This window comes from Salmo trutta, chromosome 9 (genome assembly GCF_901001165.1).
Source record: "Salmo trutta chromosome 9, fSalTru1.1, whole genome shotgun sequence".
NCBI lineage: Eukaryota > Metazoa > Chordata > Actinopteri > Salmoniformes > Salmonidae > Salmo > Salmo trutta.
The window spans coordinates 31,454,174-31,470,184 of NC_042965.1; the positions used below are offsets into that span (position 1 = coordinate 31,454,174).

Sequence of the window (16,011 nt, forward strand, 5' to 3'; positions counted from 1 at the left end):
ACTATAAAATATATGGGTGTTGACTGTAATCAGGGTAGGTGTGTTTTGTCTGTTTAAATGAACAAAATAACATTTGGATGATGCCGCCATGGCTGCACATGGCGGCATAACATAATTAAGCTCAAAATATTCCATTCTGTTAATTTGAAAATGCATTTCATTATTCTTTGAATGTTTCTTAAAACAAATGAATAATGGATTTCTTTTGATGTTGTATATTCAGTTGATTTATTAAAATAGATGTCTGACCATTTCGGCCCACATCTACTCATACTCCTAAACATGCCGGCATGTGCACAGGAGACATAAAGGCTTATCTTGGCAAGAAAGTGGTAAAAATGGGACTGTGTGAATTGGGTTCTAAAAAACATTGCCAGATTTTTTATTTTACAGGCAACACACTGTAAAGTCTGTCTCTAAAGGGTAAAAGAGACAAGCTTTGTTAATCTCCTTCCTCATTACGCAGTCATTCAACCCCTAATTAACAGACTTACTTTAATAGGGGTTAAACCTAACAAAGCTAATTAAGAATCCCTTTACACTTCACTAATCCACACACACACACACACACACACACACAAATTACCAGTAATTTCACTTGATAAGATATTGCTTTAAACAAAGTAGTCCCTTGACTATCCTAATTCCAATTAGGCAGATAAGGTTTTATATGTTGATTCTTTATTGAGCTGCCCTTCTTCAGGTTCTCCTTGTAAAAGAGGTCTTCTGAATGGGACTTCCCGGTTAAATAAAGGTTAACCTGTCTGGGCCAGGGGGCAGTATTTTCACGGCCGGATGAAAAACGTACCCAATTTAAACAGGTTACTACTTTGGCCCAGAAACTAGAATATACTAATATGCATATTTGGATAGAAAACACTCTGAAGTTTCTAAAACTGTTTGAATGGTGTCTGAGTATAACATAACTCATATGGCAGGCAAAAACCTGAGAAACATCCAAGCAGGAAGTGAAAAGTCTGAGGATTGTAGTTCTTCTTTTGATTCTCTATCGAAGCTCCAGTGTCTGTGGGGTGACGTTGCACTTCCTAAGGCTTCCATTGGCTGTCTAAAGCCTTCAGAAAGTGGTTTGAGCATTTTCCTGTCACTGGGCAGAGTATAGGAGCTCAGTTACTGAGTGGTCTGCCTGGCAACAAAGGGATTGGATATGCTCGGTCCCGCGAGCTCGCCCCTCCTTATTTTTCTTCTTGAATGAATATGCTATTGTCCGGTTGGAATATTATTGCAATTTTACATAAAAAATACCATAAAGATTGATTTTAAACAGGGTTTGACATGCTTCTAAGTACAGTAATGGAACATTTTGACTTTTCATCTCTCGTTCCGCGCTCGCGCGTTATGCCTTTGGATAAGTGATCTGTACGCACGAACAAAACGGAGGTATTTGGACATAAATATGGATTATTTGGAACAAAAACAACATTTCTTGTGGAAGTAGCAGTCCTGGGAGTGCATTCTGACAAAGATCAGCAAAGGTAATACAATATTTCTAATACTAATTCTGAGTTTAGGTTGCCCCGAATTTGGCGGGTGTCTGAATAGCTTGTCGTGATGGCTGAGCTATGTACTCAGAATATTGAAAAATGTGCTTTCTCCGTAAAGCTATTTTAAAATCTGACACAGCGGTTGCATAAAGGAGTAGTCTATCTATAATACTTAAAATAATTGTTATGTATTTTGTCAACGTTTATGATGAGTATTTTTGTAAATTGATGTGCACATTCACCAGACGTTTTGGTGGGAATACATTTTCTGAATATCACACGCCAATGTAAAATGCTGTTTTTGGATATAAATATGAACTTTATCGAGCAAAACATACATGTATTGTATAACATAATGTCCTAGGAGTGTCATCTGATGAAGATCGTCAAAGGTTAGTGCTTCATTTCACTGTGTTTTGGGTTTTATTGACACATGTCCTTGCTTGGAAAATGGCTGTGTGATTATTTTTGTCTATGTACTCTCCAAACATAATCTAATGTTTTGCTTTCGCTGTAAAGCCTTTTTGAAATCGGACAATGTGGTTAGATGAAAGAGAAGTGTATCTTTAAAATGGTGTAAAATAGTCGTATGTTTGAGAAAGTTGAATTATGACATTTTGTTGTTTTTGAATTTTCCGCCCTGATATTTCACTGGCTGTGTCCCGCAGGTGGGACGCTAGCCCATATAAGTTAAAGAAAAAAGTTGTAAAAACGCTATGCATTTTGTACCTCGCCCACAGTGGCCTCAGCCTCTCCTAGTCCTACAATGATGATGCAGTCGGCCTGACGGATGCAGCGCTGGGTCCAGGGGGTTAGGGTATCGTCTGATTGGTAGAGAACAATGCGGTGGATGTCCTCCTGCTGCCCCAGCCAACTGGACAGACGGTACTCATGCACACTATAGAGGAGAGAGGTGAGATGTGTTTGTGTTTTCATCAACTATGACAATGAGCTGATCTTGACACTAATGTGCTAAAGCAGATAAGAGAGTGCATGCCTGACATTATGACATCATTTGTACCTGTCAAGTGCGGCAGCACCCAGTCTCTGTTTGATGATGTCACTGGTCAATAGTAAGGTGGGACCTAAAGGACCAACATAAATAAAAATGGTACATACTGAATGTTGACCAGTAGTTCACTTTATTGTCCCACAATGGGAAAGCTGTTTGAGTCCCTGGGATTGGTGGAACTGGAGGAGTACTAGCGTGGTACGTACCAAGGGCACTGAGTGCATGTTGCAGCTCCAGTGTGAAGGCTGTTAAAGGTACCTCCAATGATACAGGCAGGATGGTCACAGTGGACAGGTTAGAGGCCGGGTTCCCTGAATCCCACTTACTGCTGGGGGTGTGTAGGAACAGGCCACTAGCTACATACAGGGGGAAGGAACACAGTGGTATGGGGGAGACATCATGGGTGGTTAACACAGACAAAATACAAGAACACACACACACACACACACACACACACACACACACACAGGCACACAGACACACAATCCCCATGGCACACACATGTTTTGAATGTACACTAACCTGCCAAGGGTCCGTTACCCTGCTGCATATTCCCCAGGATTTTCTGACCCAGCAGATGGATGAGTCTGGTCACTACCTGTGGATACCCCCTCTTGATGGAGCTGAGGGCCCCTTCAGGCAGCTTGGCTAGCTCAGAGTCCCTGACTGCGTGTACTGTAGTGGCTCGGCTCATATGGGTCAGGGCCTCCACCTGAGGACACCACACAAGTTAAATGAACAACAGTTAATAAAGGGTTCTATCTCTGGAATGTCAAGTTAAATTAGTCTTGTCCCAGATGCTATGACAATGGGTGACAATAAATGGACATGATAGCACAAAAAGATCTGGGACCAAACTACAGGTAAATACATAACCCATAAATAATCTGGGATTCTAGAACACTCACCACCCCAATGAGGTCACCGCGACCATACTCCCCAGTCAACGCCTTCTTCCCATCATCCTTTGCAATGACAGAACGTAGGCGGCCACTGAGGACGATGAAGGTGCTGTCTGACTTGTCTCCCTGCCTAGGAACGGGTGGGTATAGAGGTGAGACAGAGGAACAGATAGAGCACATGAGTCCATTTAGCATAGAGAGCCATTATGTCATGTTGCTACGATGCCAATGTCCATTCTAGTGTTCTGTTCAGATGAAGGATCTTAATTTGATCACCCTGTTGCAGAATAACTTAAATTTGAGGTTTAAAAAGGCTTCTGAAGTATGTAATTCCACTTTGAAATATCAGACTTGATTTTCCCTTACAAAAAACGTATTATCTCCTAAAAAAATTCCATTAATTTTAATCAACATAATAATTCACATTTCCTGTTGGTGCAGGATTATCTTCTTGCTGTAGCAAACCGGCACAAATTAAGATCTTACATCTGTATGTACTTTGATGCTATTCAGCAGGTACCTGTAGACAGCGCGGCCGGCCTCCAGAGCCATCCAGTCCAGAGCAAAGTCTATCTGCCTGACGAAGGAGGATACTCTCTTCACCACGGTGTGAGCCACATTCAGCACCACCCTGGGCTCCTCGCGCATGATCCTACATAGACACACATTCACATATTCAGATAGCAACTACTGTGCACAAAAACATGCACACCAACAGGTGGGACTCTGGGACAAAGATGACAATTACAGTGACAACATTGCCATCAGACATTGACAGAGAGTGTCTGTGCACTGGGGACACATACTCATAGAAGGCAGCTTTAGAGATAGACAGGAAGGTGCAGTCCCTGTGTGCTCGGACGCTGAAGATGAGGGGTTCACCGGTCAGCACGGCCAGATGACCCACCATCTCCCCCGGGTGGGTGAGAAACAGCAGGGTGTCCTCCTCACGGTCGATCGTCCTCTGGTACACATGGAGCGCCCCCGAGATCACAAACTGCACACTCACATCCTGCCAGAGGGAACAGAGACACAGATGTTCCTAATGTCAATGGGTGCATCCTAAATGGCTCCCTATTCCCTACGGGCCCTGGTCAAAATCAGTGCACAATATAAGGAATAGGGTGCTACTTGAAATGCATAAATAAACCACTTATAACACGCAGAGACAAACGGACGACTGTTTCTGCCAGTGCTGCTGAGAGAGAAGAAGTAGACGTTGTAGTGAGCTGAGCTCTGGCCTCAGGGCTATGGACCACCACCAGCATGCAGACAGACTGACCTGGTCCCCCTGGCTGTTCACCACACAGCCAGCTTTGACCTGACGCAGAGTCACTCTGCCCTCCAGCAGACTGAGGTCCTGACAGAGAGAGAAGAGAGGGTCAGAAAATACACATTGACTCTATGGCAGGAATGTCCAAAGTCTCTGGAAGGATGCAGTGTGTGCCGGCTTCTGTTCCAGGCCAGCTACTGATCAAGCAATAACAGTCTTCAATCGGGACTGTGAATAGTTGAATCAGGTGTTAATGCTGGACTGGAACAAAAGCCTGCACATGGTGTGTCACTCCGGGGCCAGAGTTAGAGTGAATACTGAGACCCAGAGGGAGCCATGCAGTACCTGTAGTTGTATGAGGCGCTGCAGGTCCTTCTTGGCAGCCTGGAAGATGGTGTTGATCTTGCTGTGGTGGATGTGGCCTGACTGACTTTCTCCAGCCTCATGGTAGTGATACACAGCAGAGGGCGTATGCAGCATAGTCACACTCTTCTTCAGAATGGACTGATGAAGGAGAGAGAGACAGAGAGAGAGAGAAAGAGAAAAGCCTTTCTGATTTTCCATGTATATTTATAACTTTTTTGTTACTACATAGTGAGAGGTGTCCATTAAGATCCCAGTGGATCATATACCTTGTGTGGGACCTGGGGACTTCCTGGTGGTGTCTCTGCTTTAGCTGCTGCTTCTCGTATTCTGGCTCGCTGATACGTCATGTTGAGGTCAGCAGACGTGACACCTGAGAGTGTGAGGAGAGAGCATTCAGACACACGGAGCAGGGCTTGTATAGTACAGGTGTGTGTGTGTGTGTATATATATGTATATATGAGGTAAAGGATGCTTACTTGACACTGCCACAGGAGTGGACTGAGAGCGAGACCTCTTTCCTTTAGTGGTGGGGATGCTATCTAAAAGACAGGACTTCCTCTCCCCATTCTCTGAAACACCACAACCATACAGCAACACAATGAGTATGTGTGTTTCCAGAAAGCCACCATTGTTCATAGTGACATAACATAACAACCTCCACATTCATCCATCTGGATCAATATTTACATGATAAAGTGTTCCAAATGTAATCCAGACATAATCCAGACTAGAGTTTCACATTTCCAGTAGCTTTCCCAAAATTGCCACATTTTCCCAAAAACCCCAGTTGGAGGATTCCCGGATTTTCTGCTGAGGATCCGAGGATATCCGAGGATTCCCGGATACCCTCCTGATTTCCTGACCCTCCTGATTTCAGGAATCTTTCAACTGGGATTAGTTTTTTTGGGGAGAAAGTTACCTGAATTATGGAACCCTATGCAAACCAAAGGATAAATGATCATTCAATGTTATGATGCTGAGATTGACCAGTGAGATGACCATCCCATAATAACTGACCTGTGTCACTGGGCCCCTTCTCATGGCCAGACTCTTCAGACTGAGTCTGTCTTTGAGAACCCCCTCTCTCAGGCCCAGCCTCTTCAGACCGGGAGTGCTGTCTGTGTAGACCCCTGTTAGGGTTGGCTTCACCTATCACACTGTGCACTGCCACCAAGGGGACTGCCTGGCTCTCCTGAAACACAACACACACAGAGAACCATCAGGTTTATGCATTCCCTTCAAAGATTAAATACCCAGTCATTAATCTCAGGTTAACCCAGAACTAAAGTCTTGAGTAATTGGTGAGCTGCTGGGTCCATACATGTTAAAAGAAGACATTGGGAGATGCTAGAATAAGGAGCGGAACTGGAACGAGGCGCTCCACCCTCTCTCTTTGCAAGTTACGGGACAGTCTATGGGCTGAATGTCCCGTCCCCTTCTGAGAATTCTAAATATGCTAAAACCTGCGAAAACATAATTTGTCCAAATAACAAGTGTCGAAAAACCCAAGCACCGGAACTATTTCTGCTCGTTAGCTGTCGGCAGCCATAGTATAAATACAGTGTGTCTGTCAGATCTACGATACGATTTATGTTTACGTAGGCTGCCCACGAGATTACCCAGTCATGGATCATCTTTCATTATTGAGGTCTCTGTGTATGTGTGTGTGTGTGTCTCATACCGCATTGAAGAGCTCGGTGGTGAGACCTAGGTAGTTGTGAAGGGCTAGGAAGGTCACTCTCTGCAGGCGCACCATGATGATCTAGAAAGGACAACAAAATGTAACAACGGCCCCACTGTTTTAGGAGAGCAGAACAGAGTACAGCCAGGCTGTTTCCCTGAAAATACTAAATACTCAGCGATGTTGTATCTTGCGGTTAGCTGTGTAGCTACAGAATAATGTTTCAGTTGCATACAAACCAGTCAGGGGTGTAATCTCCAGTATTTAAGTAATATTATATAAATCGCTGATTTCCATGTCTATAGACCACATCCCAAATGGCACTGAATCAGATGGGCCCTGGTCAAAAGTAGTGCACTATACAGGGAATAGAGTGCCATTTGGGATGCACACCAGGACAGTCTGTCATTGATAGTCACAGTACCTGGATAACGCGGACCAGAGTCTCTGGGTATTTCTCAAACACACACTGGAAGGCAGCAGCTGGAAGACGCAGGATGGTAGAAGGGGCTGCAGCTCTGGCAGATACAGTCTTGTAGGGGGCTGAGTGACCCTGGGATGCATAAGGTGGTAGAGGACGAGAGGAATTAATTCTAGCTTAGTTCAGTGGTGGCTGGTGTCACTTTAAACCAGAGGACGGGCTCCTTGTATGGAATGGTATAAAATGCATCAAGCACATGGTTTTCCATTCCAGCCATTACTATGAGTCGTTTGCCCCTCACCAGCCTCCTGTGTCTTAGGTACTTATCAGAGTGGAGCGGATATATAAACATGCGCTAGTTGAGTCAAAGGGTAAATGACAGAGTGGAAAGCGTAACGTACAGTGATGACATCCAGGATACTGAGCAGACTGTGGACACTGTCTCCTGGCAACACCTCCTTCACAACCACATCTGTCCCATCCTATAACAACAAAATACATTTAATTTGCATTTGACGGTCAAATTTTACATACACAATACATGTAGTTGTAAACGCATCGTAATGGCGGAGATCACTTCACCTCATGACCTTGGGGCGAAATGTTTGTCAAATATGGAATACAATTTCCTTTCAATCACTGTAAATACCTTCGTCATTTTCCTATTCATTGAGGTGAAATAACATTGTCTCCAGCACCAAATAGATATAGCATGTGGAGACCTTACACTCTCATGTATGCAGAGCTCCAGACGGCCATCTTGCACCACGTAGATGCTGTCGTCTATGTCCCCGGGACGGAAGAGAGGCTCCATCTCATGGAGCTGCACAAACACCATGTGACGACACAGCTCCAGGAACAGAGGCTTCTCAAAGTGGCCCAGGACCCTGGTGAGATGGATTACACAGGGGTTATCACTCATAGGCTTTGCTAACACAACTGTTGGTAATGCAACACCTTACAACATGAGAACCCATCATTTACTCAGTCTAGGTGAGGGATACTCAAATCTGGACCTTGAGTCTAGGTACACTTCTGGTTTTTGTTTTTACCTGGTAGTTAATTGAACTCACCAGGTGTCCTGGGTTTGTTGTTGTTTAACTTATTTTTTTTTAAATAATAATAATAATTATCCAGGCGAGTCAATTAAGAACAAATTCTTATTTACAATGACGGTCTGGATTAAAGTGCAAGAATGAGAATTATCAGTGTAACTGGACTCAAGGTCCAGATTTGAGTATCCCTGGTCTAGGTGTTGACGTATGTTTGCAGTTCCCTCACCTGACGTTCTTGAGCATGTAGAGCACCTCAGAGGGCAGGTGGGAGTTCTGCACGTCAAACTCTGTGAGGTCAGCCTCCAGCAGAGAGGGAGGGGGCTCCTTAGCCACCAGGGTGGAAGGCTCCTTCCTAATGCGTAGGATTCTGGGACACAAAGTGTTAGCCTTAGTGCGTGGCGTTCAAACTCCTCCTTAAAACTAACAAAACTTGGTCAAATTGTTCACCATCAGGAAAAGAGAGGTTATCACTTCAGGTATCATCTGAATACACAGTGTAGTCATGACTCACTTTCGTGCTATAGACAGGACTTTAGTTCTCTTCCTGATTCGCTGCTTCTGGGACCCTGAGGTAGAGATAGGGGTTGAGGTAGAAGACAAGGTCTGCACCTGGTATGGAGAAAAACAGGGAGAATTTTTAAAAATTTAAATATACTCTGTGGAACCAGCCTGATCTCGCGGTAGCTCACATTCTGACAAGTGAAGTGAAATGAAACCGCAGTGCTCAGTCCGCTTGACCAGGCTACAGTAGAGCCTAACATACAGACACTGTGTCTCTATGTGCTATTTATACTGACAATAATGCCAAACAGTTATGGGAGACACACTAGACAAAATATGTGAGGGACTGACCTTTCTCATGATCTTTCTGCCATAAAACATAACTTTGTCTCTTTTCCTGAAGCGATAGTGAGGCTGCTGCTCCTCTGAAAAACACATACAGAAAGATGTCATGAATGTATTAGGCCTAAATGGCTTTTAGAGCTAATTTACAGTTTTTTGGGGGGTTCATTACAATGTTACAAACTTGAACAATGTTCACTATTTTACTGGTTTCAAATATTTTGGTTTCAAATATTTGCTAATACAAGTAGGTAGTTACTGTACAACAACTGATTCTAACAACTAAATCAAATAGTAAGCTCTTCAGTTATGAGGGAATGGAGGCAGGCAATACAGACTGTACTGTTTGCATCTTCGGTAGAATAAAAACACAACAACGCCTATGAGAGACACTCCCATCACAGCCAGTACAGCTACGATCAGCACACCAGTCCACTGGGAGGGGAAAAGAAGATGATTATTTTGCGTGAACCAAACCACATCCACACTAATATATTGGCAAGGGGTTTGTCCCAAATGACACCCTATTCTCTATAAAATGCACTACTTTAGACCAGAGCCCTAGTAGGCCTACACTGGGAGCAATTTGGGACACAGAAACAGTAGGCTTTTGGCATGCTGATCTAAGAACAGCCACAAAAGCATTTTTTGCAGAGTAAGTGCTGGAGAATAAAGTGTTGGGTAGCTACCTACCAATGGCAATGGCATAGCAGTCTCTGTTCTGTCCTCCACCCAATGTTGCATCCTGGCCTTGATTTCACTGCCAAGAGGCACCAGGCTCTACAAAACCAAAAGGAAACAAACTTTCATCTGATGTGTATTCATGACCAGGCATATAGGAGGTTAGATAGAGGAATGGAATCAAAGACTGCATATTAGACAGGGTAGACTATTGCCTCATAGAGTGGGTAGGAGACATAAAACTTGGTTTATTACTGGGTATGTACTGCAGCTGTCCTCATCTTTGTCATCCACCTTGTCATCCATTCCTGGCAACAACAAAACAAGGTCACAGTGGAAGAGACTGTAGAAAATATCAGAAAGTCTTTCTCACACACTTCAATCATTCCATACAGTGATATGCCTAATCAGAAGGGAATGGGGTTAAAGGTGCATTGTGTGAATTATTGAACTCCTAAAAAGTAATTAAGGCAAAACTTCCCCTAACAAAACAGATTAGAAATGAGAACACTGGATCACTCACTGGCTGTAGTCACAGAGGACTGCCACAGTGTGACTTTCTGATGCACTCTGTAACCAGACACCCTCTGGCCACTGCACTTGCATACTTGAATAGACTCACCCACAAACAAGGAGGCTACACTACACACCAAAGTAAACAGATTGTTCATGACAGGCATAACAATGGTTTAAAGTCAAATCAAATAAGGCCTGTATAAGACCTGAGTATATCAAATATCAAATTTGGCTGATTTAACCTAGTTCATAAAATACTGAGCAGGTGCACTGCAGGATTGTTTTCAAGAACTGGACTTTTTGCCTAGCTGTGCCTTGATCAACAAATTGACAAAACACAGGCATACCACTCTACGAACGTTTCCCTTGCCTTAATGTATCTATGGAAGAAATATGGAAGAATAAGACTATATTTCCAATCAATTACATTTAATCCCAGATATTAAATTGGTGCTCATAGGTCCAGGCAGTGGACGGCTATATACCGAGGTAAAGTTGCTTTTAGACATTCAACAGACATTCACCAAAATCCATAAAGAAATGTAAAAATCAATAACTAATTCACCGTTTGTCACAAAAACATCAAACTATGTATGATTTATTCTATAAATGTCTAGCATACTTTTACAACCTTTGTTGAGTAAACATTCCAGTTTTAACTTGATAGAAATACATAAAATCTATCAAATGCAATTTAACACTGTATAAATCAATAACTAATTCACCGTTTGTCACAGAAACATAAAACTATGTATGATTTATTCTATAAAATGTCTAGCATACTTTTACAACCTTTGTTTTGAGTAAACATTACAGTTTTGATTTGATAGAGGGCATGTAGTCTGTCTAGAGGCCATGTGGTCAAAGTTCTAACAAGTCTGTTATACCCTATTAGAAGGTGCCTGGCATAAAATTCTGCATCTTCAGTCATATTAAATTAGATTACAGGAAAAAACTAAGGGATAAGGCCTGACTAACAAAGAAGACAGGTGGATGGATCAAGAGGACCAAGACAACCAAGAGGATCAACATGGGCATTCCAAAGTGGAGATAAGGAAATATATACTACCGTTCAAAAGTTTGGGGTCACTTAGAAATGTCCTTGTTTTCAACAGTGAAGAGGCAACTCTGGGATGCTGGCCTTCTAGGCAGATTTGCAAAGAAAAAGGCATATCTCAGACTGGCCAATAAAAATAAAAGATTAAGATGGGCAAAAGAACACAGACACTGGACAAAGATATGTATTTTTATTTGCAACTCTGCCAAGAAGGCCAGCATCCCGGAGTCGCCTCTTCACTGTTGACATTGAGACTGGTGTTTTGCGGGTACTATTTAATGAAGCTGCCAGTTGAGGACTTGTGAGGCATCTGTTTCTCAAACTAGACACTCTAATGTACTTGTCCTCTTGCTCAGTTGTGCACCGGGGCCTCCCACTCCTCTTTCTATTCTGGTTAGAGCCAGTTTGCGCTGTTCTGTGAAGGTATTACCATATCCATTTCAATTCACATTGCTTGCAGAAATAACTATTTGCAAACATTGTGTAACTTCATTTAGAACAAACTGCACTTGAAATGAACATTTCTTTAAAGTTATTGCAAATTAATGCATATTTTCCCTTTTTTTCTGCGACAATCACTGAATTAGTTATTGATTTCTTCATCTTTAAATGCAATATTTGAGATTTGATGTATTTCAATCAAATCAAAACTGGAATTTCTACTCAAAGCAAAGGTTGTAAAAGTATGCTAGACATTTATAGAACAAATCATACATGGTTTGATGTTTCTGTGACAAACGGTGAATTAGTTATTGATTTATACCACTTCAAATGGGATTTTATAGATTGTATGTATTTCTATAAAATAAAAACTGGAATTTCTACTCAAAACCGATTGTAAAAGTATGCTAGACATTTATAGAATAAATTATATCTAGTTTGATGTGTCTGTGACAAAAGGTAAATTAGTTATTGATTTTTACATTTTTAAATGGCTTTTGGCGAATGTCTGTTGAATGTCCGAATGTGTGAATATAAAACCAACTTTAACTCGCTCGGCTATATGGCCATTTGTGTAACAACTGCCACGCAGAACTCAATGGACTGACTGACAGACAAATATACATTCGAAATCCCGCTATGCAGTTTTGTTGCCATGCAGTCAAATAAACACAAAGGAATTGCACTACACTATATGGTTAAATTAAAATATTATCACTTACTGGCTCGTATTACCAAACGTTCCACTTTATTCTCCACTGTCAAAGTCTTGTGCACATTTATTTTCATTCCCTTGTTAAATCACTGCCAGTATCTGGAATTCCAATTGGCTACCACTGACTGAATCCAACCAATAACAAAACGTTTTATTCTGACGTCGGTGTCTTCGTGTGCGCTCTATCTTCCCGTGGGCACTGTTCAAGGTGAGTGTGTAGAATTTCCACGTATTATCGCTAAAGTGAGATTAATCTAAGTCATGTAGCTAGTGCCTGTCGTGCGTTTTACCCAAATGTTGATCTAGTTAGCTACTTCAACAATTAATGTCCGCACTACAGCTGTTTAGAAACGGAGAGTGTGTTGTTAACCCATGCCATGTGTTTTGACAGCTACAGTTAGCTAGGTAACTCGTGCTATCAACATACAAGGGACAAAAAACATCTAGCTAGCTAGTTATAACAGCCAGCAACGAAACTATGTTCAGACGTTTTCAATTATTAGCCATCTCTTCCTGAAGAATCACTACATGGAACATGTGGTAATTAGAGTCGTGTCTAACGTTAACGGTACAAGCATGATAACATCGACCGTTAACGTTAGTTACTGGTAGCTAGCTAAAAAAAACCTAGCGAGAAAGCGAAGCAGTAGTTGCTCAACAATTGACTAATTTGCACAGGGTAGCAAACTGGGAAGTCAAGAATATAACAATTGATTTCTCATTCTTCATCTTAGTCTCATTTACTTAATTTAAGCGAATGTGAAAGAACTGATAGCATAAAGGTAGCTAGGTTCACCACAGTGAGGAGCTAACTGCAGTGAGTTAGCTGCTTAATATTGTTTCCAGAGTAGGCTTAAACTATCAGTTGTAATCTCACCCATTTTATTGACTCCATACAGGTTTGTCCTCCAGCTCGAGACCAAAACTCTTCGATGCGATGGGTGTATTGAATGCTCTTCGAAGGGGCCTTGTGAGAGGAGCAGATCGTATGGCTGAATTCACCAGCAAGCGTGGCTCAAGGACTCACTACAAAGGCAGAGGGGCACAGCCAACGGGAGTACTGACCTCCAGCAGAAAATTTGTTCCAGTACAGGCAATGATCCCTCAGTTTGTGGTGCCAAACTTGGAGGGATTCAAACTCAAGCCCTACGTGTCGTACCGCACCCCGGCTGGAACAGAGCCCGCTGTCACCCCTGAGGGTCTGTTCTCTGAGACTGTGGCCCCACAGATCCAGAAAGACTTTGAGGAAGGCTCCTTTGATAAGGAACAGCTGGAGAAATACGGATTTGAACCTACACAGGAAGGAAAGTTATTCAAACTCTACCCCAAGAACTTTATACGCTAAGTAGTACACCAAATCTGATCCATCTGGAACTTTGAGCGTTAAGGATCATTGACTTATTTTGTTTGTGTTGGGAGGTCAAGACGTTGTTTTACTGGACCCTGGTGTATTGTGAATGTGCTTGCTGAAAGTACTAGTATGTGCACTTCTTATTAAAACATGTATATTATGTTTTGATCTTTTATTTTTTTTAGACCTCAATATGCATGTTGGCTACAGGTTATTTGAATGTAGTCGAGGTTTGCACTAAGCAAAATCATTACGGTCAATTGATCATAGTACATGATTATATCCAATTAAGCTTAGATGTCCACCAAGTCTGACATACAAAAGAGAAACCTGAGGATCCAAATACAGTATTTGTATTGTAAAGTGTGTGTGTGTGTGTGTGCAATTTTATTAGTCACGTGCCGAATACAATAGGTGTAGACCTTACAGTACAATGCTTACTTACAAGCCCCTAACCAACAATACAGTTTTAAAAAATACAGATAAGAAATAAAAGTAACAAGTAATTAAAGAGCAGCAGTAAAATAACAGCAGTGAGACTATATACAGGGGGGTACCAGTATAGAGTCAATGTGCGGGGGCACCGGGTTAGTTGAGGTAATATGTACATGTAGTTAGTTATTCAAGTAACTTTGCATAGATGTTAACAACAGAGAGTAGCAGCACTGTAGAAGAGGGGTAGCCATTTGATTAGATGTTCAGGAGTCTTATGGCTTGGGGGGGTAGAAGATGTTTAGAAGCCTCTTGGACCTAGACATTGGCGCTCTGGTACCGCTTGCCGTGCGGTAGCAGAGAGAACAGTCTGGCTGGGGTCTTTGGCAATTTTTAGGAGCTTCTTCTGACACGGCCTGGTATAGAGGTCCTGGATGGCAGGAAGCTTGGCCCCGGTGATGTACTGGGCCGTTTGCACTACCCTCTGTAGTGCCTTGCGGTCGGAGGCCGAGCAGTTGCCATACCAGGCAGTGATGCAACAAGTCAGGATGCTCTCGATGGTGCAGCTGTAGAACCATTTGACGATCTGAGGACCCATGGCAAATTTTTCAGTGTGTGTATATATATATATATACAAAAAAATAAACACAACATGTAAAGTGGCCCGTGTTTCATGATCTTAAATCCAAGGTCTCAGAAATGTTCCATACTTCTTTCATGCTTATTTCTCTCAAATTTGTTACACAGAATGTTTACAATCTTTGACATTTTTTGTTCAGTAATATATACATGGAAGAAGGGTTTTTCCTGGAACATTTCTCAGCACAGTTGTAACAAGTCCATGATGCACTTGTCAGGGAAGCAAGCATAATTTAGGGATAGTTCACTCAAAAAACATTGTATAATGTTCATTAGTCCACTGTTGATATGCTCCCCAAAAATGATACGTCAGCAGTAAAGTTTTCAACATATAGCACTTTCAGTAAAAAAATCTAAACATGTGACAGTGTTTTTTGTATCACAGTTTTTGCTTTTTACTGTAAGTGCTCTATCTTCAAGATTTGATAATAAAAAATTTAAAAAAGCTCTGAAAAAATGATAATTGAAACTGGTGCTGGTTGTTTTGTTTGAACATTCAAATAGGCGATGCAGGTACGTTCCTCACAGGTGAAATATTTGCATTTTTCTGTCTCTGCCTCCTGATTTCATGGGTTTGACCAATGAGACTAAAGTCTCAACTTCTACTTTGCTGGTGCTCCTGCCTGGCAACCATCTCCCTCTCCCGTTGCTCCTCTCTCCCCCCTGGGCTTTCACAGTGCAAGTGACCTCCTGTGGAGTCCAGTCACAGTGCCACACATGCAGCTTGCGGTCATAGAAGGGTTGGGACAGGGAAGTGGGCATGCCACAGAGAACAGAGCAAGCAGGTGGTGGGGATAAACTCTCAGGTACGTAACACAACGTCCTGTGTCATCTTATTGAAGTTGGCAGTGGGAGATTGGGAGACCAGTTGACCCTATAGGCCAGAGAGTTGTGGAGCATGTAGGAAGCTAAGACGGAACACACTCTGCCCACATCTAGAGGAAGAAGTGAAAAATACCGGTTTGATACAATGACAAAACATTACCCGCTTTTACAGTTATATACATTTACATTTAAGTCATTTAGCAGATGCTCTTATCCAGAGCGACTTACAAATTGGATATAGTACTTTACTCAACTTTTTTGTTGGAATGCCCCTTTAAAAATCAATCAGACATGGAAGT

General features: G+C 42.2%; 2 protein-coding genes across 8 annotated transcripts in view; one reads left to right on the plus strand and one right to left on the minus strand.

Annotated features, from left to right (window-relative positions):
• Positions 1–13,422, minus strand: part of LOC115200401 (patatin-like phospholipase domain-containing protein 7) — a 30,675-nt gene extending 17,253 nt beyond the window's left edge. For 2 of the 7 annotated variants that reach the window (XM_029763446.1, XM_029763445.1), the window contains exons 1-23: positions 12,473–12,549; positions 9,992–10,044; positions 9,749–9,835; positions 9,394–9,490; positions 9,065–9,138; positions 8,724–8,821; positions 8,439–8,579; positions 7,885–8,044; positions 7,559–7,639; positions 7,161–7,289; positions 6,737–6,817; positions 6,073–6,247; positions 5,532–5,624; positions 5,322–5,425; positions 5,035–5,193; positions 4,699–4,776; positions 4,223–4,428; positions 3,937–4,068; positions 3,423–3,546; positions 3,037–3,226; positions 2,721–2,870; positions 2,524–2,587; positions 2,232–2,400 (exon numbers count right to left, since the gene is read on the minus strand). In XM_029763446.1, the coding sequence (XP_029619306.1) occupies positions 2,232–2,400; positions 2,524–2,587; positions 2,721–2,870; positions 3,037–3,226; positions 3,423–3,546; positions 3,937–4,068; positions 4,223–4,428; positions 4,699–4,776; positions 5,035–5,193; positions 5,322–5,425; positions 5,532–5,624; positions 6,073–6,247; positions 6,737–6,817; positions 7,161–7,289; positions 7,559–7,639; positions 7,885–8,044; positions 8,439–8,579; positions 8,724–8,821; positions 9,065–9,138; positions 9,394–9,490; positions 9,749–9,835; positions 9,992–10,044; positions 12,473–12,539 (2,712 nt within the window). In that variant the 5' untranslated portion in view covers positions 12,540–12,549. Of the gene's footprint in view, positions 1–2,231; positions 2,401–2,523; positions 2,588–2,720; positions 2,871–3,036; positions 3,227–3,422; positions 3,547–3,936; positions 4,069–4,222; positions 4,429–4,698; positions 4,777–5,034; positions 5,194–5,321; positions 5,426–5,531; positions 5,625–6,072; positions 6,248–6,736; positions 6,818–7,160; positions 7,290–7,558; positions 7,640–7,884; positions 8,045–8,438; positions 8,580–8,723; positions 8,822–9,064; positions 9,139–9,393; positions 9,491–9,744; positions 9,836–9,991; positions 10,045–12,472; positions 12,550–13,342 lie in introns of those variants that run through there. The other 5 variants (XM_029763447.1, XM_029763451.1, XM_029763448.1 and 2 more) reach the window with 5 other exon arrangements.
• Positions 12,551–13,978, plus strand: LOC115200403 (39S ribosomal protein L41, mitochondrial). The gene is made up of 2 exons (XM_029763455.1): positions 12,551–12,673; positions 13,365–13,978. Exon 2 carries the CDS (start codon positions 13,403–13,405, stop codon positions 13,808–13,810), a length of 408 nt encoding a protein of 135 aa, XP_029619315.1. The 5' UTR covers positions 12,551–12,673; positions 13,365–13,402; the 3' UTR covers positions 13,811–13,978.
• Positions 13,979–16,011: the final 2,033 nt, after the last annotated feature.